Source organism: Mastigoproctus giganteus, chromosome 1 (genome assembly GCF_048544385.1).
Source record: "Mastigoproctus giganteus isolate SK-2022 chromosome 1, ASM4854438v1, whole genome shotgun sequence".
Classification (NCBI taxonomy): domain Eukaryota; kingdom Metazoa; phylum Arthropoda; class Arachnida; order Uropygi; family Thelyphonidae; genus Mastigoproctus; species Mastigoproctus giganteus.
Genome location: NC_143575.1, coordinates 184,854,075 through 184,874,924, shown reverse-complemented (window position 1 = coordinate 184,874,924; position 20,850 = coordinate 184,854,075). Strand labels below are relative to the sequence as shown.

General features: G+C 35.8%; 1 protein-coding gene across 1 annotated transcript in view; it reads left to right on the top strand.

The window, feature by feature from the left end:
• Positions 1-3,574: 3,574 nt before the first annotated feature.
• The window catches only part of LOC150091361 (protein mono-ADP-ribosyltransferase PARP4-like), a 577,845-nt gene continuing 560,569 nt past the window's right edge, over positions 3,575-20,850 (top strand). The window contains exons 1-4 of the mRNA XM_090390099.1: positions 3,575-3,619; positions 3,756-3,932; positions 4,067-4,227; positions 16,181-16,417. Of these exons, the coding sequence (XP_090246225.1) occupies positions 3,575-3,619; positions 3,756-3,932; positions 4,067-4,227; positions 16,181-16,417 (620 nt within the window). The remainder of the gene's footprint in view (positions 3,620-3,755; positions 3,933-4,066; positions 4,228-16,180; positions 16,418-20,850) is intronic.

Below are 20,850 nucleotides of genomic sequence, written 5' to 3'. Positions count from 1 at the left end.
GGTAACATAAGCCAGAATATCACCAATGCATTGGCACTGATGAAATCTGTATTGGTGATTGTTGATCAGATGGAAGGTTTCTAGATAGTTTAAGAGTTGGTGGCTAATTGATCTCTCCATTACTTTAGAAAGATTAGAAGTAAGTGCACTGGTATGATAATTGGAAGGGAGGCATTTTTCACTCTTTTTAGGAACTGGTTAGATGTGAGCAAATTTCCGAGCAGAAGGGAAAACACCTTTGGAATGAGAAAGTAAAAAAACACGAAACAGAACAGAAGTAATCTCAGGAGCACAGGTTTTGAGAACAAGTGTAGAAATACCATCAGCACCTGGAGCTTTGTTAGCATCAAGATTGTTCAAAATCCTTCTGACATTCTTTTGTTGGAAGATCATGTGAGGCATTGAATAGAGTGTATTGGAAATGGTAGAAGGTGGTTTACCAGGAAAATTAATACAAGTGTTAGAAGAAAAGTAGGATTCTAACAAGTCAGCTTTTTTTTTGGCTGATGTGGCAATCGAACCGTCTAGTTTTGACAGAGGTGGGCAAAACTTGCAGCCAATAGCTTTGACAAGAGACCAGAATGCTTGACTACCATTTGGAAAAGAAGCAAGTTTTCTGCTCTTAGCCTGTTGGAAAGCGAAAGTGCACTAGGAAACACACAGTTCGGATTCTGCAGGGGACTAGGCACCAGAGAAGCAATTTTCTGTTTACAAATATTGCTACAAAGGTGCTATGAACATCAAAAAGACGTGTATATATGTTTTATTGATTACGAGAAAGCCTTCGATTCAGTAGACCACGACTGTCTAATTCACCGACTGAGAGAACTTGGGCTTGAAAACAACGATATCAACTTTATTACAACTCTCTACTGGAATCAAACAGCCCGGCTTTGCTATGACAACGACCTGACAGACCCAATTCCAATAAAAAAAGGTGTCCGGCAAGGCTGCCCATTATCTCCCATTCTTTTTAACATCTATTCGGAAATGATCTTCGACCAAACACTGGCTGACAAGAACATCGGCATAAAAGTTAACGGACACTACATCAATAACTTAAGATATGCCGATGACACAGCACTAATAGCGGATTCAGAACAAGATTTACAGACCATCTTGAACGAAGTGGACATAGAAAGCCAAGCATGGGGGCTACGAATCAACAAAAAGAAAACAAAGGTGATGATGGTCAGCAGGACTGCAAGCAAAATCACGATCAAACTAAACAATGAAAAATTAGAGCAAATACACCGCTTCAAGTATCTCGGAGTACTCATTGATGACCAGCTGAACCATGAGGCCGAAATCAAAAGCAGAATTGAACAAGCCAGGCAGGCATTCACCAAGTGGAAAACCCTCCTCACCGACAGAAGCTTGAACATCATGCTCAAATTACGCACATTGAAATGCTACATCTGGCCAATACTGCTCTACGGTGCAGAAACCTGGACTCTAACATCAGCCACTACAAAAAAGCTCCAGGCCTTCGAAATGTGGCTCTACCGAAGAATGCTGAAAATCCCATGGACAGCCAAGATAACCAACGTACAGGTCCTGCAGGACATACACACGGAACGGGACCTGCTCAAAACCATCATCAGCAGGAAATGTAAATACCTAGGTCACATCGCTAGGAACCAACAAAAATATCACCTACTACCACTCATCCTGGAGGGAAAGATCGAAGGCAAGAAACGCCCAGGCAAACCGAAAATGGCATGGCTAGATAACATCAACACCTGGCTTCACATGACAACAGCACAAATTCTACACGCAGCGCTAGACAGAGAACAATATCAAAACGAAGTCGCAAACGCCATTCGGCAGCATTAAAGAAGAAGAAGAAGCCTGTTGGAAATCTAGCTTGGACTGATTAATAACTGCTTTACTATTGTTGCAAGCTGGTGTAGGCAGAAAATGAACCTGTAGATTTGGATGTGCCAATTACAATATGCGACATTCTTCTTTTGAACAGCTTTAGCATATATATCAGAAAACCAAGGTTTAGATTAAGGATGAGATTTTAAGGTGAAGTGTGGAATAAAGGAAATCATCTCTACAAGAATAATTTCATTCACACGATCTGAGCGAACAGTGACATCATATGATTTAGAATCTTTGTCAGATCTGAAACAGTAATCTGACCAAGGAAAAGATGAAACCTCGCAGATGATCTGATTTTGCATTCTTGTAATACCAAACAACACTAGGGTGAGAATGGCCACGAGAGTAAGGCTCCATTGGAGAAGAGATCATCACCAAGTTGTGATTTGAGGTACCTAGAGGACCACTCACCTCAACCTTGTACTTAGGAAGGTTTGTTTGTGAGAAAAAGATAAAGTGTTGGGTGTGTGGTTAGGAATGTGTGGTTTTCTGATAGGTACGGAACAATTTGTGCAAAGTCATTAATAATTACAAATCATCAGCATCTTGAATCAGCTGGGTCCATGTGACTAGAAAACAGAAGCCTGCTGGAGTTGTGAATATTAATATCACCAATGAAAATTTCCTCGCTGTTAGGAAAGTTGGACTGGAGAAAGTGAAGTTCCAAAGAAATGAAGTCAGAGTTCCAAATGATTTCTGGAGTGGGGAGAATGATAGAGGCAACAGATGAATTTGACAGAATGCAGTAGAGAGGTTTTAAGCCGATGAAGATCAAAAAGATGATATTCCAAATTATTAAGTCTCTGACAGGAAATATTGGGGTGGACATATACACATCTATCACCTTTGAAGTGAAAGGAATCATACAGCAAATAATTCAGACAACTGAGATTGGTAGTGGTTGAATCAACTAATAATTGGGATTTTGTAAGAAAGATTACATGGGGTTTTGGTAGACTCTTAGTGGAAATGGACATCATTGAGATTGGAACTTAGACCAACATATATATTTGTGAAATGAATGAGGAAATGAAAAACACCACAAAGTTTCATTATTGCTGAGGAAGGAGGCAGACACCTCCGAAAGCTTCAATAGTGTTTTTATTGCTTTTAAATTTATATTTTAATTCATTTTAACTTATTTACTTATTTTATTTTATTTTTGTTTTAAACCAGTTTTTTGTAAATAATCAATTTTTGTAAATATTATTTTACAGTCTTTTGTATTATTTTATTTTATTATTAAATCAGTTTTAAATGGTTGGCGTATCTGTTTAAATTTGTGGTATGAATAATCCCAACCTTAGAGGCCTTATTGCAGATATAGATAATAGGTACACTAATCTCCCAGTGACGACTTATAACACCGCTTCTTTTCATGTATTTATGACTTGCAGAACCTCTGTTTATACCTATTCTAGTTATTACTTGAATTTTATGATTTCTGTTTTTTTTTTTTTTTTATTTCGAGTCTGCAAAACTCCCAGTGCAATACTTCTCTATGCAAAACCCCGCCAAAATAAAGTGTTCTGTGGTCAATTTGATTATTAGTCTATGCCAGTATATTAATAACTGAAAAAAAATAGTTAAAAATTATAATGATACGATTGTGGTGTATACTACAAATATGCAAAATTTATTTATTTTATTTTTTTTTAATTGCGATATTTTCATGAAGCACTTGTTCATGTCTCATGGAACACAATTTGCGAAACGCTGGTATAATACAATGGTCAAGCCACACTTTTAGCACTGCATACAGGTCTGGAGGCCTCATTTTAGAAAGGATGTAGAAAGGATGTAAAAAAAAAGAATTTTTTTTATCAAATTTATAATAAAATGTTTCATAGTATTTTTTCATTATTTAGGTCGATGAAGCTGAAGGTATATTGTTACAGATCAGCATTGCATTAAAAAGTAATCTGTCCTTGGATGTCATAGAAAGACTGAGTAGCGAATTTTATTCCATTCTCCCTCATCATTCTCAGTTTAATCAACCCATTACAGCCCAAAAGTTACTAGTTCAAAAACAGGAGTTTTGTGAGGTAAATCAATTAGTAGCTTTTAATGTGATGTCATATTTTAATATAACGTGTTAGTAATTTGATTTTAGTTATTCATAATCCTCTGTAAAAATGAGAAAAATCTGCTACCAGAAATTGTGTTTTTGTTCCTCCAGCTGTTAAGAGATATTGTTACTGTGAGTGAAGCAAGTGGCTGGGCCCCAAAAGGACACTTACAAGCTAAATATCAATCTCTTCATTGTTATATTAAACATCTTAAGACAGAAGAACAAGAATTTTACAATATTCAGGAAATGGTGCTACAATCTCAAGTCAGGTGAATAATTTCTCTATATCTCTATATTGTTTTATGACTTTTATTACTTTCGATTAACCGTAACATGACAGAATGTATGTTCCTTCTAGTGTTAAATATTTGTGTTTGCTTAGAGTAAATCAACATTTATTTTAAGTTTTCAGCATTTATATTTGATTGTGTAAGATAGCTATGTGAAGTATAGCATTTAGTTCATTGTGGTATGTAAAATTATCTCTTTTGCCTGCCCTTGTTTTTTTTTTTTTTTTTGTTATAAATATTATTTCCTTACCTAATGGTTTTTTAACATTTCATGTGTCACAAATAGATTTTATTTAAGTACAGTTTTTTTTTTTTTTAATGAAAACATGAGAGGTATCAGAACCTATAGTAATTTGTACTGTGCATTGGCTGATGGTCGAGAACATGAAAGAAGATATTTGTTGACATTAGATTTGAATTTCTGTGGATTGTAATTTTCAGGAAATATATGTGGTGAGGTTGTTCCAGAAAATAGGAAGTTGAAAGTATAAATGAAGAATAAGAATTTGGTTCTGTGAGTTTGAAGTTAGACAGTAAAAGGATGCTGACTTGTCGTGACACATGTTTGGTTTTGAAGAGAGCAGGAATTATCTATGGAAGCAGGGCGGGCGCTAGGCTGGACGTCACCCGCCTGCAAAGCTGAAATGGGTGCCCCTGCATTGCAAGGCAGGCGCCCCCAAACATACTAAACTTCATACTAACACTTCTAAACGGCATCCACCTTGTAGTGGTGCCCGCTTCTGCTGGCCCTGTATGGAAGTATCTATAGCATTGGCATTCTGCAGAAACGGAACATTTATGGGACAGAGAGTGGAGAGAGATTGTGTTAGAGATGAGTCATTAATTAGCCTAATTGCCCTCTTTTGAGTGGAATCCAGAAGCCTGAGAGAGGTTTTTTGGGCACTGCCCCTGATGTGGAAACAATATTCCATGGAAGGGCAGATTTCAATTTGTATAGAGTGAACAGCTGTTTGGAAGAAAAGTAATGCTGAAAATGAAAGAGAAAACCCAGTTTTTAAATGCAAAGGAAGCAATATTTGTATTGTGCTTATGCCAAGAAAGAGATTAGAAGTTAGGGAAATCCCCAATAAAGATATATTATCTTGCCTAGAAATCAGAGTGTCATCGAAGATAAGTATAGGAGCAGAAAAATCCTTTTTTGCGAGATATAAGACAGGACTGAGTTTTAGAAGGATTGAAATCAACTATGTTATCTTTGCCCCGCTGGAGAATTACTTGGAGATCAGCATTTAAGGAATTGGTAGAGAATATTCAAGAAGTTGAAGCTGTTTGTGCAGGAAAACGTTTCTCAAACTGGAAGGTGGAATGCAATATGCTATCATCAGCAAAACTATGGATAAGGTTTCTGGTCAGTGGAAGAAGGTCATTAATATACAAGAGGAAAAGAGTTGGAGAAGAAACTGAACCTTGGGGAACACCAGCATTAGTGGAGAAGTTAGAAGACAGAGAGCCATCTACCCAGAAGACCTGTATGCCAAACAAGATCAAAAGCTTTTGAAATGTCAAGAGTAGCTGTATGAGTGTCACCAACCTTTTCCATCAAATTTGCCCATAGATAGGTAACATAAGCCAGAATATCATCAGTGGATTGACACCGATGGAAGCCATACTACTGTTGATTGTTGATCAGATGGAAGGTTTCTAGATAGTTTTGATGAATTATCTTTCTAGATAATTAGTGGTTAATTTATTTCTCCATTACTTTAGAGGAGGGCAGTTAGGTTAATTAATGACCCATGTCTAACAAAGTCTCTCCACTCTGTCTCTTCATATTCTTTTTCTGCCGTATGCTTTTTCTATAGATACTTTCATGGGCACTTTTTTTCTGAATTAGCTTCTATAATTCCCGCTCTCTCTTCCAAACCAGTTCGTAATATGTGCCACAACCAGTCAGCATCCTTTTACTGTCTAACTTAACTCACAGAACCAACTTTTCTTCTTCTTCTTCTTCTTCGTTTATTCTTTCATCTTCCATTTTCTGGAACAACCTGCTTTGAAGATACAACATTCTCTGTTAACTTTTCTTTTTTTGGGTGAATGCATGTTTACCTATAAAATATTTATTTTATTTAAAAAATTTAATTTCAAAGTAAAATAATAATATTTATTTACTTAATAAGAATTACATATAAAATCATACAATAATAAATGAATAGTTGACATTGTATTTACTTTTTACTTCTAAAATCATTACCATGCTTTTTGTTGATTCAAATGAGAATGGATAATCTGCTCTGTTATAAATTTGTTTAATTATACTATAAGACTTGTAGTATAAGTAAATAAATCGAGCTTAATTATTTGTTCTACATAATGAAATTTTTATTAATAATAAATATCAGTGCATTTAAGAGACAAAAAACATTGTTTATGTAAAATTTTATCATGATTTTAGAATTATGGTTATTTTGGAAATAGCAAGAAAAATGGCAAGTCATATTAGATATTGTTTGTCAACTTCATTAAAACTGTTAGCTTAAATTATACCTAGCGTGTTTTGGAGGCAAAGAAATAATACATAATAAGCAATAAATTTATCTCTAAATTTGTAGAGGTTTATGATGGAGTATTTAATGTTAAGGCTAACTATTTCCCAATAATCTTTCTTTGACTGCTCAGACTAGTCGAGATGTTTCTTCAACACTACCTGTTCACTGTGGGTGAATGGCTGGCCATTGAGGCAATGCCACCTAGATATAAGGAGTGCAAACTGAAATGGATTGTGTTAGTTGCATTAAGGGCAAGTTACTGCTATGGATTCAGTGATGGTTAAGTGGAAGAAGACAGAGTCATTATCAGTGAAAACTACTCTTTGTGGACTAATGTTATTAGTGGAGTTCACCAGGAATCAGTGCTGGGTCCATTGTTGTTTTCAATATTTATCAGTGATATTGATGAAGGTACAGGTAATACTCATATAACATGGTAGTTTGGTTCCTACAAAATCTCATGTAATGCGAATCCATGTTATACGGGACTAAGAACCAGTACAAAAAGAGGGGTTATGTTCCAAATGCTAACAAAAATACACCATTTTTTTTATAACTATCAGAAACTTATAGTAGTAATAACTTAATATTTTAACTTTTTATAATAGTAGTAACTTAAATAGGAATAACCGAACAAACTTACCTTACAAACTGTGATACTTATATGTCAGATAATGTACGTTCATTTAATTTTCTTCCTCCTAATTGCTGATAAGCACAATCTCTTCTGCAGCATCTAGATTTCATGTGCCTCTTGCTCTCTTTAAAAGTCACGAACTGTACTCTTTGAAGTCACAATTTTTTATTGTCTTAAACAAGCACAAATTCAGTAACACAGAACCTAACCCAGGGATCCCCCAACAAAATACAATGGACCCCCACTTTAAAGATATAAAGCACAAATTTAGCTTTATTACTTCACTAATTAACAAAGTTAAATGATACATGAAAATAAGAAGAATAATTTCCAGTTAGCAAAATAAAAATAAATTTATGCTTACGCACATAGCTTAATTAATACATACTGTAATATGTACATACTAATTGATATTTCTATTCACTGACTTTTTTTTTTTTTTTTTGTGGTGGTAAAATTTAAAACAGTAAAAATGATAAGCAATTAATAACAAAGAACATGGCACACACAAGTTTCAATAAACACGATATGCACAAATGAGATACGGAGTAATGAGTTTCTGAAAATTTATTTATGTTTTATATATGATTGAATATTTTATGGAAAGGGAAACATATTTCACCATATTAACACGAAAAGCCACAGGATTCCAGCTATTGGTACTACAGCAAATGCAAGAAGATCGAGTTCACTATCCATTTCTAATTCAATACACTAACAAAAAAGACCAATAAACTGGAAACTGCAAATTGTTTTTATTTTTTTATGGTAGTGACCTTCAGAAATGTGCTTTGGAAAAATATCCCAAAGGCGATAATGACTAGCAAGTCAACAGCAGGGATTCGCAAAAAGGATTAAAAACGGAGAAAATTACATCTAACATAACACAGGGTTTTCTTAGCACAAAAGCTCAAAAATACCGTGTTATGCAAGATTTCCCGCAATTCTCAAACCATGTTATATAAGTACCATGTTGTGTGAGGATTGCTGCAGTTTATCAATTGTGTTAGAGCGAAACCGTGTCGTAGAAGTACTGTGTTATACGGGGGTTGCCTGTATGTCAGGCTTAATGTCTAAGTTTGTAGATGATACAAAGATTGGTAGGGCGGTCAATGACAGTCATCAGGGCGAGCTACTGCAACAAGATTTAGAAAAATTCAGTCAATGGGCTGAGAAATGGCAGTTGAAGTTTTAACACTGACAAAACAAAATGCAAGGAATGGCATATGGGTAGCAGTAATCCCAGTAATAACTGAGAGTAAAGTTGAGGAGAAATTGTTGAAGTTAAGCATAAAAAAGGCACCTGAGACAGATGGAATATATCCAGTTATATTGAAGGAGGCAGCAAGGGAAATAAGCAAACCCTTAGCCATAATTATGGAAGCATCCTTAGAGTTAGGGGAGGACCCCATGGACTGGAGAAGTGCAAATGTATCCTCAATTCGCAAAGGGGATTCAAAGGGTGATGCAAATAATTATAGATCTGTTATTTTAGCTTCTGTTCCCGGGAAAATAATGGAGTCACTGGTTAAAGAGGTGATACAGGATCACCTAGACAAGATTGCAGTCTTGTCTAGGTGATCACCTAGACAATAATCATTTGTCTCAAATACTACCATTGATAAAAAAAAAAAAAGATGAAAAATCAGCCTTTCAAATTATTTCAGATAACTGACTTCCGCATAACCGACGTTCTACTGTAACTTTAAAATGCAGATTTTTATATTTCATAATGGCATGCAGAATTTTCCTGTTGTATTGTTATGCAGTGCAGCAGGAATATACAGTAGAAACTGGAAAAGAAATTCGTGCATAAGAAGTTTTGCCCTGTGCTAGATTTTGTTTCTTAATTCCAATTTTCAACTCATACTGCCACCTCATATATATCACAATACATTTTAATGTATTATTTTTCCATGTAAGAAGTTTTTCTGGTAAAAAGCTTTCCTGCATAAAAAAGTACAAAGGTACGTGATAAAGAATACACAGTGTATTATTATAATGACTTTTTTTCAAATATAGAAAACCTATTGGTTGAAACAGCGAGTCATAAACATTCTGAGACTCTGCTGAATCTAACAATATTTCGAGGACTACCCATACAACTCGCTCCACGTGCAACATTAAATACCTCCAAGAGAATAATTGCAGAGTGGGATCTGATCAACGTAACAGAAGCTGAACTGGTCCAGGAACTGAAACAACAAAAAGTGATTCAAGCCAAACGTATCACAATTAGAAAAGATGGAGATCTTATTCCCACTCGGAACATCATTCTGAAATTTGGAACACCTACTTACCATCTAGTGTCAAAGCAGGCTATCTCAACTGCCAAGTATGATTTTTATATTCCGATTCCTATAAGATGCTACAAGTGCCAAAAATTTGGTCACTCACAAATGGCTTGTAAAGGAGATCCATTCTGTCCAAACTGTGGCTCCAAGAACATTTGCAAACAGACTGTGATGCTAAAGCACCACACTGTCCTAATTGAAAAGGTGCACATCCAGTCTACTCAAAATAATGTGATCTCTGGAAAGCAGGTAAAAAAATCCAAAAGTACAGGGTACAATGAAAAGTTTCATACCAAGAGGCTAAAAAGCAAATTATGTTCAATGCACCCAAAAACACATATGCAGCAGCAATGCAAAAATATCAATCAACAGCAACACGAACTGAAGTATCAGTTTCCCCAACCATATCGATTGCCTGATCTATACTACCATCATCAATGAAACTGGCCCCTAAGGAGCAAAAGGTAGTAGACAGAGCCAACAACATCCTGGTCACAGTTCCACCAACTACACCTTATAGATCATCAGATATTACAAAATTAAAAACAAACTCGGCTCCCAATAGGAAGACAAACAATATGACTTTTAGTAAACATGGATACCGATAATAATGCTGCCCCAAATGAACCTATCCTAGACCTTCACGAAGAAGATGACATAGATATATTGGACGACCAAACTTTCCAAGAAGAGAGAAAGTGAAGCTCGATCACCATAAACAGCCTGGGAATAAAAAAAAAGAGTCAGAATCATTCTCGTGCAACAAAATCAAATAATGCATCATATCATACAATGGAACTGTAGAGGAATTCGCAGTAACATTGATGATATCTATGAGCTAATCAATCATAAATTAATGTAAAGCAATATGTGATGGACAAGATTTTGCAGCTCTGGCGAACGCTGTTTTTATTTATATTTAGCCATTTTATTGACTTAATTGTTATATTAAATTATTTTCTATAAGCAGCTTTATAGTCCTAGTCAAGCTCCTTGGTTTATTTTGAATCTAGATAGCAATTTTGAAAGTTAATTCTTAGTGTCCATAGATTTTACCATTCGTAACTTGCTGCCATTGTTATATGATATGGAATAGCGTAAGGCATATCCCGAACTTGATAGTGTAAGATTTAAGGTAAAACTAGATAGTGAAATACGTAGCACTGTATTAGAAATCTGTTAGATTATAATACAGATTTCTAATACAATGCTACGTATTTCACTGTATTAGAAATCTGTTAGCTTAGTATAGTATTATCAATTAATCAAAAAAATTTAGTAATCTTATTAAATTTAAGGGCACAAAAGGTGATATAGTTGTACACGTTGGCACTAATGATATTAAGAGTAGGAGACCGGCGGAATAATAATTAGTATGGTCTGGAGTCCTCATTTTAGGAAGGATGTAGAGTTGCTAGAACAAGTACAGAGAAGGGCAACAAGATTGGTGAGAGGAACAAAGGGGTGCTCTTACCAAGAGAGGCTTAAGTTATGCAAGTTGCAGCATCTGGAGACTAGGCATCTGCAAGGTGATCTGATTGAGGTGTATAAGGCCTTGAATGGTTTGAGCAGGCTCAATGCTGAAAGGATACTACTGCTTGCTCAGATTTAGAACCTGAGGGAAGAGTTGTAGAATAGACATGTGGAAGTTTGTCTTTAGCCAACGGGTAGCTGATTGCTGGAACAGACTTCCATCTGTTGTGGAAGTTGATAGCTTACACCACATGTATCTCTCTTGGTTAAAAATTGTGCCCTTATTAGGAAAGACAGAACTGCCACAAATACTGATCATGAAGCGGTAGCTGTACTCCTAGATTGAAGAGTACTTTGCAGACAAATTTCCTTATAAACCTCCATTGAAGTTGTGTGACGCATGCAATGATTGGTTTAACTGTGACACTTTTTTCTATCTACTTACAACCCAGTCAACCCTATACCATTCATGAACTTGAAAATCTTATTCTGCAGTTGCCAACCCCTATCTGTTTATTGGATACCATCCATTGTGGAGTTCTTTCAATGCAGATGGATGAGGACAACTCATTGAACTGCTCACTGACAGTCAAAACCTAACTGTACTAAATACTGGCTCACTAACTTACATCCATCTCTCTAGAGGTACAACCTCTGAAATAGATCTCTCCATCTGCTCTCCGTCTCTCTTTCCTATTATTGAGTGAACGGCATTTGACAATCTGCTCAGCAGTGATCACTTCCCGGTAATATGTAAAATTAATACAGCAGATTCCATAATTTCAGAAAACCTGATAACATGGAAATTTTCCAAAGCAGATTGAGCAAAGTTCACTTCCTGTGTGTCCTTTGATGATCAGGTCATCAAAACCTCTCCTACCGATTACATTACAAGACAAATATTCGCTGCTGCATCTACTGCGATTCCACAATTACAATCAACCATTCATAGAACCACAAATTATTGGTGGAATGAAGAGTGTAAGGGTGCAAAAAGAAAGAAAAAACCTAGTGTGGAATTTGTTTTGCAAACATCTTACCATGGTCAATCTTATAAACTATAAGAGACTTAGAGCCAAGGCCTGCCCACATTAGGGAGAAAGCTAAAAGCGACTCTTGGATTCGATTCGCAAGCTCAATTAATAAAAATATTGACACAAGAATAATATGGAGAAAAATCAAACAGCTAAATGGAAAATTTCCCCCATTATCCTCCCCACTTCTCAACTGGAATGGGCAGAAGCTTTCTACTCCCACAGAGATAGTGAATACCCTAGGGATTGAATTTTCACAGTCGTCTGCCTCAACAGCATATGATCCATCATTCCAGAAGATCAAAGTATTAGCCAAAAAATCTCAATTGAACTTCAGATCTAGATGTTCTTTACTCTACAATCAACCACTTACAATGCTTGAACTTCAAGAAGCCATATCTACCTCAAAAAACTGTGCTGCAGGCCCTGACGAATATATTAAATAGTGCTCCAAAACTTAGATAAAAAATCGGTCTCTTCACTGCTGACCTTTTTCAATTGCATCTTCCTTAAACATTCTTTCTCCAGTTCTTGGCATCACTCCTTTATAATAGCAATTCCCAAACCAGGGAAAGATCAGGCTATTCCTCAAAACTATAGACCCATTTTTCTCACCAGTTGCTTAAGTAAAACCCTGGAAAAAATAATTCACCATTGACTCACATGGTACCCTCACCGTTGACTTCAAAAACCTATTCACTGATAATCAGTTTGGTTTCAGAAAAAATTCATCAGCCCTGGATCTCGTGGCATTTTGGTATCCTGAGAGGCCACACCATATTTCATACAGAACTTCCTTCAGCACAGGTCCTTTCCAGTTCGATACTGACAAGTCCTCTCCCAAGCATATATACAAGAAGAAGGGGTCCACCTTATTCTCAATAAGAATAAATCACGACTAAAAATATTCCTAGCACTGTGAGTTCATACCTCTATGCCGATGATCTCACCATTTCTTGCAGTTCACAAAACATGACCGTCATTGAGCGGCAGCTCCAAATTTCAGTTAACCAAATAACATTCAGCTATTGATGGTGCAGAATGGGTATCGACTCTCTTGTTCAAAATCTAAAGTAGTTCACTTTTGTAACAAATGCAAAATACATCTAGATCCAGATGTACACTTAAAAAATCATCCTATCTCAGTTGTGAACAGCATTCGTCTCCTTGGTCTGATATTCGATAGAAAACTGAACTTTGTGGAATACGTCAAATATCTACAGATGTCATGCCAGAAAAAAATTAACATACTCAGAATTATTTCTTCATTATCATGGGGTGCATATAAGTACATGCTACTTCATTTGTGTAGAGCCCTAATCAGATCTCGCCTTGATTACAGTGCCCCAGTGTATGATTCTGCTAGGGAGAATGTGCTAGCACAGCTTGCCCCTATTCAACATTCCGCTCTGAGGATAGCTATAGGCACTTATAGAACTTCGTCAATTCAGAGTCTTTACATTGCTCATGAACTTCCCTTAAGCCTCAGGAGAAAGATGTTACTTCTCAACTATACAACTAAAATCCAAAGTCTACCTACCCATCCCATCAGGCCGATAATTAATGACCCTCAGTTCACAATGTACTATAGAAATAAACCCAGGGCAGCTCAGCCTACTATTCTCCGAATTAAGGCATTATTACAAACTTGGAATATACATTTTGACAAAGTTCTTCAAGATCTAAACAGTCTGGATCCCCCATTTGTATTAACTGATCCTGTGACAGGTATTTCCTAAACTGGGGAAAGCACTTTCTTCCAGATGTCAACATACAACAACTCCATATTGCCCACACACAAAATTATCTGCATTTTACCAAAATATACACTGATGGGCCAAAATCTGAGAGCGGAGTAGGCGCTGCAGCCGTTTTCCCTTGTAAAACCTCCTCCATATCACTTCCCAATGAATGCAGCAGCAATACAGCTGAATTATGTCATTAAACTTGCAATAGAAAATATTCTCCATCTGTCCATCCAAAAAAGCATCATATATACGGACTCCCAGAGTGGACTTATAGCTTTACAGAATATTTCTTCTCAAACACATCCTTTAATAAAATTCATAAAATCCATACTGATGCAAATCCAAGAACTCCAGCGAGTGGTCATTTTCTTCTGGATACCAGGAAACGAATGTGCGGACTATGCTGCTAAGCATCCATCCAACAGAGAATCATCAAAGTATTACGTTTCATTTCTTGACTACAAAAGTAATATATGAAGAATATGTAGGGAATAATGGACAATTCAATGGCAAGCCCAAACACATAATCAACTCCTCCAAATAAAACCTGAACTGCAGTTATGGTCCTCCAGCTTCCGTGTAAACAGAAGGGAAGAATTAATCTTAACTAGAGTGGGATTGGCCACAGTCAACTTATCCACCTTTATCTCCTCACTGGTAATGATCCTCCACAATGCACACAGTGAAACTCTCCTCTTACAATGAAATATATTCTTGTTAAGTGTACTTTGTATGCCACTGCCCACCAACTCTCATTTAGCTTTCTGCCAAATCTTAAAGAACCCCTGGCACTCTAGCACATCATAGGTAATGATGCTAATCTATTGGCATGTTTCCACTTTATTAAATAGATAAAATTATATAATTGTTTTTGACTGATGTCATAATAGTCACTATGCATGTGTAACATTCATAACGTTGCAATATGGCCTAAGTACCCTTGCACAAAAAAAAAAAAAAAAAATATATATATATATATATATATATATATATAGGAATTCTTTATTTTTATATTAAAAAATATTAATCAATATAAACATATTGATATAATGGAAGTGACATATTTCAATTATTTTCATCGATATCCATAACTGGATAGCGTCTACCATTACATCATATCATTCTTTTTATAATTTTGAAATCTTATTAAATTATGACTAGTAAACATTGTTTTGCATTAAATGACAATTTTTATTGACAACTTTTAAGGTACGCTTCAAATGAAAATTCTTTCCATAATTCTTTCCACTTGTTTATGCTTGTCTGAAGAATTTTGTAATGATTTTAATGAACAGAATGTTAAACAATTAGAAATCCCCACTTTAAAAATGTTTCCGACAGGTGGAGTAAAATATTTATAAATTCTGAAATAGTACTTAGAAATCATCTTTAACTTACGTATGTGTATCTTTTCATTTTTAATTGTGTTGTTAATATTTCATACCCTTAAGTCATTTTCCCTTCTAGGAAGTTTTTCCTCATAAGAAGTTCTAAACCTCCACTCCCATGGGAAACTTCTTAATAGGGTTCTATTGTATATTCCAGTGTGCTCTGACCGGAAAATTGGTCTGTATCGAAACTTTCTGCATTGTTTCCAAAAATTGGCTGGCATTATTTATTGGGAAAAGATGCATCAAAATTTTTTCTAAACAGGATGTAGAGAGGTATATTTTAATAATGAAGACCTTCCTGCAACATGCCTTTGAACCTTCCTATTAGAGATATGTGTGGCCACTGTTGGAAATCTTGATACAAAATTCTCACAATGCTTGTTGACCTAATTACTTTTGCTCTCAGTTTTCCTTATGAATTTTTTAACGATTTGTTGCACTACAGAATATTGTTCCAATTTTTATTGGAGGCTGATGATACCTTTTTTTAAATTCACTTCCTTCTGTGCAGAACTTTTTTGGGGAAATAATATTGTTGTCCATTGTTCTATGGTTCTTAAATTCTCTTTGAGCAGATATATAATGGATTTGTTTGAAATTATTTTTGAAATTTTAGTTAGTTTTTTTTTTTTTTTTTTGCAATTCCAGCTAGTGATAATTAAAATTCCAAAAATTCCAATTAATGATCTTCAACCTGAAAAAGAGATAAAAGAATTAGAATTGATATCACAATAATTATCTTCATTTTCCAACCACAGCCTGATTTTTAGTGCACATTATCATATATCATTTTGAGATTTTTTTTAATTGCTGCTAATTTAACTTAGTTTATTTATCTTTGATAGGGATACTCAAATAAGAATTCATAACATCTTTCATGTTCAGCGAAGCATTGAATCGATAGATTTTTACCACCATTTGGGAAACTGCAAGTTGTTATTTCACTCCTCTTCTGCAGCCAATATGATTGGAATTTTATCTCATGGACTGCTACTTCCTAGAAATGTGGTCAGTGAACGTGGAGTTGAAAGAAATGATATTGGAATGCTTGGAGGAGGCATCTATTTTTCAGATGCTGCAAGGTTGGAACTAAATTTTGTATTGCTCCTTGTATTTTGTATTCAATACACTTTAAATTATTCAGAATATTTTGAAATAGCTTTAAATAATCAAATAATTCAGTTAATATATGTTATTTTTTGATCTTAACTCTTATAGAAATGTTGAATATGCAGATTTATGTTTCTTGCAGTAAAATATCAAATAGGGTATAAAAAGTCATTAAAAATGTGCAGAATTAGTACATAAAAATAAATAAGGGCAAATTAAAAAAAAAAGCATATGTTTATTATTATGTACTTATAAAGCTTATGAGTATGATATAGGTGTATATGCCTGAGTTGCACCCAGTTAAACATTTTATTTCAAAGTGTTTCCAAACACTTTGAAATTGAGGAATTATTAAGGTTTGAAAGTGGCAGAAGGTTATCAAATTGTAGCAGGTTACTTAATGATTTTGTAATAACTGAGAGCAAAGTGGAGGAGAAATTGTTGAAGTTAAACATAAGAAAAGCACCTGGGGTGGATGGGATCTATCCAGTTATATTAAAGGAGGTGGCAAAGCAACTAAGCAAACCCTTAGCCATAATTATGAGAGCATCCTTGGACTCAGGGGAGGTTCCCACGGCTGGAGATGTGCAAATGTATCCCCAATTCACAAAGGGGGATCGAAGGGTGACACGAGTAATTACAGACCAGTTAGTTTAACTTCTGTTCCGGGTAAAATAATGGAGTCACTGGTTAAAGATGCATTGCAGGATCATCTAGACAAGACTGCAGCAATAATTCAGACACAGCATGGGTTTGTTAAGGGAAAGTCTTGTCTTACAAATTTGATAGGATATTATGATGTGGTTACAAAGGAACTGGATGCAAAAAATAATTTTGATATCATATATTTGGATTTCAGGAAAGCTTTTGACACCGTTGCGCATGGAAGACTATTGTACAAATTGGAGCAGAATGGTATTAAGGGTAAGTTGCTACAATGGATAAAAGGATGGTTAAGTGGGAGAAGACAGAGGGTGGTAATCAATGGGTGCTGCTCTTCGTGGACTAATGTTATTAGTGGAGTCCCACAGGGTTCGGTGTTAGGTCCACTGTTGTTTTGTATATTTATCAATGATATTGATGAAGGTATATCAGGCTTAATGTCAAAGTTTGCAGATGATACAAAGGTTGGCAGGGTTGTTAATGACAGTAATGGCAGTGTGCTACTGCAACAGGATCTAGATAATTTGGGCAGATGGGCTAAGAAGTGGCAACTGAAGTTTAACCTTGACAAATGCAAAGTACTGCATATGGGTAGAAGTAACCCCAGAGAAACGTACAAACTGTGTGGTACTACACTTAAGGTGGTAGAAAATGAAAAAGACCTGGGAGTAATTGTGCAGTCAGAAATGAAGTTTTCTGAGCAATGCAGACAGGCTGCCAGGGCAGGTCATGGGGTTTTGTCAATGATATATAGGAATTTTGCTAGCAGGGAGAAGGAGGTGATTGTCCCTCTGTATAAGGCAATGGTCAGGCCACACCTTGAGTACTGCGGTACAGGTCTGGAGGCCTCATTTTAGGAAGGATGTAGATTTACTTGAGCATGTACAGAGAAGGGCAACAAGATTGGTGAGGGGAATGAAGGGATCCTCTTACCAAGAGAGGCTTAAGTTCTGCAAATTGCAGTGGCTGGAGACTAGGCACCTGTGCGGTGATCTGATTGAGGTGTATAAGGCCTTGAATGGGTTGAGCATGCTGAATTCTGATGGGATCCTTCCACTTGTTCAGATTACGAACCTAAGGGGGCATAAATTCAAATTAAGAAAGGACGAATGTAGAATAGAAGTGCGGAAATTTGCCTTTAGCCAGCGGGTGGTTAATTGCTGGAACAAACTTCCATCTGTCGTTGTGGAAGTTGATAGGTTGAATAAATTTAAGGAGGAACTGGACAGGCATTTGGAGGGAATGGTGTGATTTTTTTTTTTTGGCTGATGCTGCATAAACTCATACACTTGCTTTCTTGCATCACATGCCACTACTACTACTACAAACTGCTAACTTCTTTGCAGGTTTAAAGAAAATTCTCATTGGTGTGATCATAAAATGAATTTTCAAAAAACAAATCACTGTTAGATCTCAACATATTAAAACAAAAAAAAAAACATTAATAAAGATTATTAAATTGTACATAAATCATATATAGCCTTGTTCAGTATATTTGAGTTTGAAAAAGTTTTCACTTTTGTTAAAGAAAGAGAAAAAAAGTTGAACGTATTTCACAAAGAAATTGTAACCTTTGCTTCCTTGAACAAATTAAATCTAATAAGTTTAGTCCACCTGTGCCTCGTCATATAAATTTAACAAAAATAGCTTACCTGTGTTCCGTAAAATTATGTTAAACTGACTGTTATTCAGGTTTGCGATGTTTGAGTGTGTATTTCTTTATTTTAAGTGAAGATGTGTCTGCAGTAGCTTGAGTGAAATCTTCAAGGAAAAACAGTGCTGATCAGCTTCAAAGAATGGCTTGACTTGAAGCCAGGAATTTCCATACAACATAAACCAAAATATTTACTCACTACTGAGATCAGGGTATTTCCTCTCACACAAAATTTTCACAAAAAGGAAAACTGTCTGATCTAATTTTGCAACATTACTGGTTTTTGCTCCATGTTATATAAGTAAACTAGATAAAACAAGTGATTACAACTTTAAACTCAGACATCATGTGTTTAGTGTTGCAATCACTTTTTTATCTAGTTTACTTTTATAACATGGAAGTGAAGCTTGCTATTGCCAAAAGATATAGACATATAAATAAATAAATTCATATCAGCCAAATGGATAAATAACTTAGGGATAACAGATTTTAGCTAGGCATGTAAATAATTTCACTCAGTTCCTAAGAGGTTACTCTATAAGCTGGAACATGTTGGGATTGCAGGGTCTAGAAATCAGAGACTAGAAGACAGAAATCAGAGGGCTGTGATTAGTTGATATTCTTCAGATTGGTGTAACATCAGAAGTGAGGTCCCCCAAGGATTAGTTCTTGGCTGACTATTGTTTCTAATTTTCATAAACAATATCAGTGAAAGGAAAAAGGGTGTGATGTCAAAATTTTCAGATGTAAAGATTGGGACAGTCATTAACACATTCGTTGCCTCAACACATATATGCATAAAATGGCATATATGTGGGTTGAGGCAGCGAACATGAGGGTTGTACTGAAATGCACAAATGCATTCAAAACACCAAAACAGTGTGCCATAATTCATATTAGCATTAGCATTAGTAGAGGCATTTGATGTGAGAAAGCAAGCTTATGCAGCATCAGCCAAAAAAAAATAATAAATAAATAAATAAATAAAAAATAACCACTTCCACTTCACCCCTCTGTTCGTTCGAAATATCTGTCCAGCTGAGCCTTAAACTTATTTAGGCTATCAACTTCCATGACAAGGGATGGAAGTCTATTCCACCAACCAACCAACCACCCGCTGGCTAAAGGCATTCCTCACGTCTATCCTACATCTGTCCTTCCTCAATTTGAATTTATGCCCTTTCAGGTGATTATTCTGAGCAAGAGGAAGAATCCCATCAGCATTGAGCATGCTCAAACCATTCAAGGCTTTATACACCTCTATCAGATCACCTCGCTTGTGCCTAGTCTCCAGACACTGTAATTTGCAAAACTTAAGCCTTTCTTCGTAAGAGCACCCCTTTGTTCCATTCACTAATCTTGTTGCCCTTCTCTGTACTCGTTCCAGCATCTCTACATCCTTCTTGAAATGAGGCCTCCAGACCTGTATACAGTACTCTAGGTGTGGGCTGACCATTGCCTTATACAAGGGAATAATCACCTACTTATCCCTGCTAGAAAAATTCCCATATATCATCGACAATACACCATGAGCTACTCTTGCAGCCCGTCTGCACTGCACAGAAAACTTCATATCTGCCTGCACAACCACCACCACCAGGTCCCTTTCATTCTCTACCACTGTCAGTGTAGTACCACAGAGTTGATACGTTGCTCTGGGGTTGCTGTTTCCCATATGTAGTACTTTACATTTGTCAATGTTAAACTTCATTTGCCACCTCTCAGCCCATCTGCTCAACCTTTCCAGATCCTGTTGCAGTAGCATAGTGTCAGTAGTGTCCTTGACAATATACGAGCAGTCATTCTTAAGCATTAAACCAATGAGTTCATGCTCCAATCTTTACATGAAATTAATAACTACTTAGTATTGGCACACTGATTGAATGCTTTACAGTAATGCTTGGCATTTGTTTATAGACTTGGCACACGGTTTTATTTGTTTTTTGCTTATATTGATGTTAGTTTATGTACATGAATAAACTTTTTACAGAATTTTTAACATTTGTTCTGATTTACAACTCAGAACAAAAGTAAGTGTTTGCTTTTACTAATGAATTCTTAACTTTTCTTTTTCAACCATGATGGAAT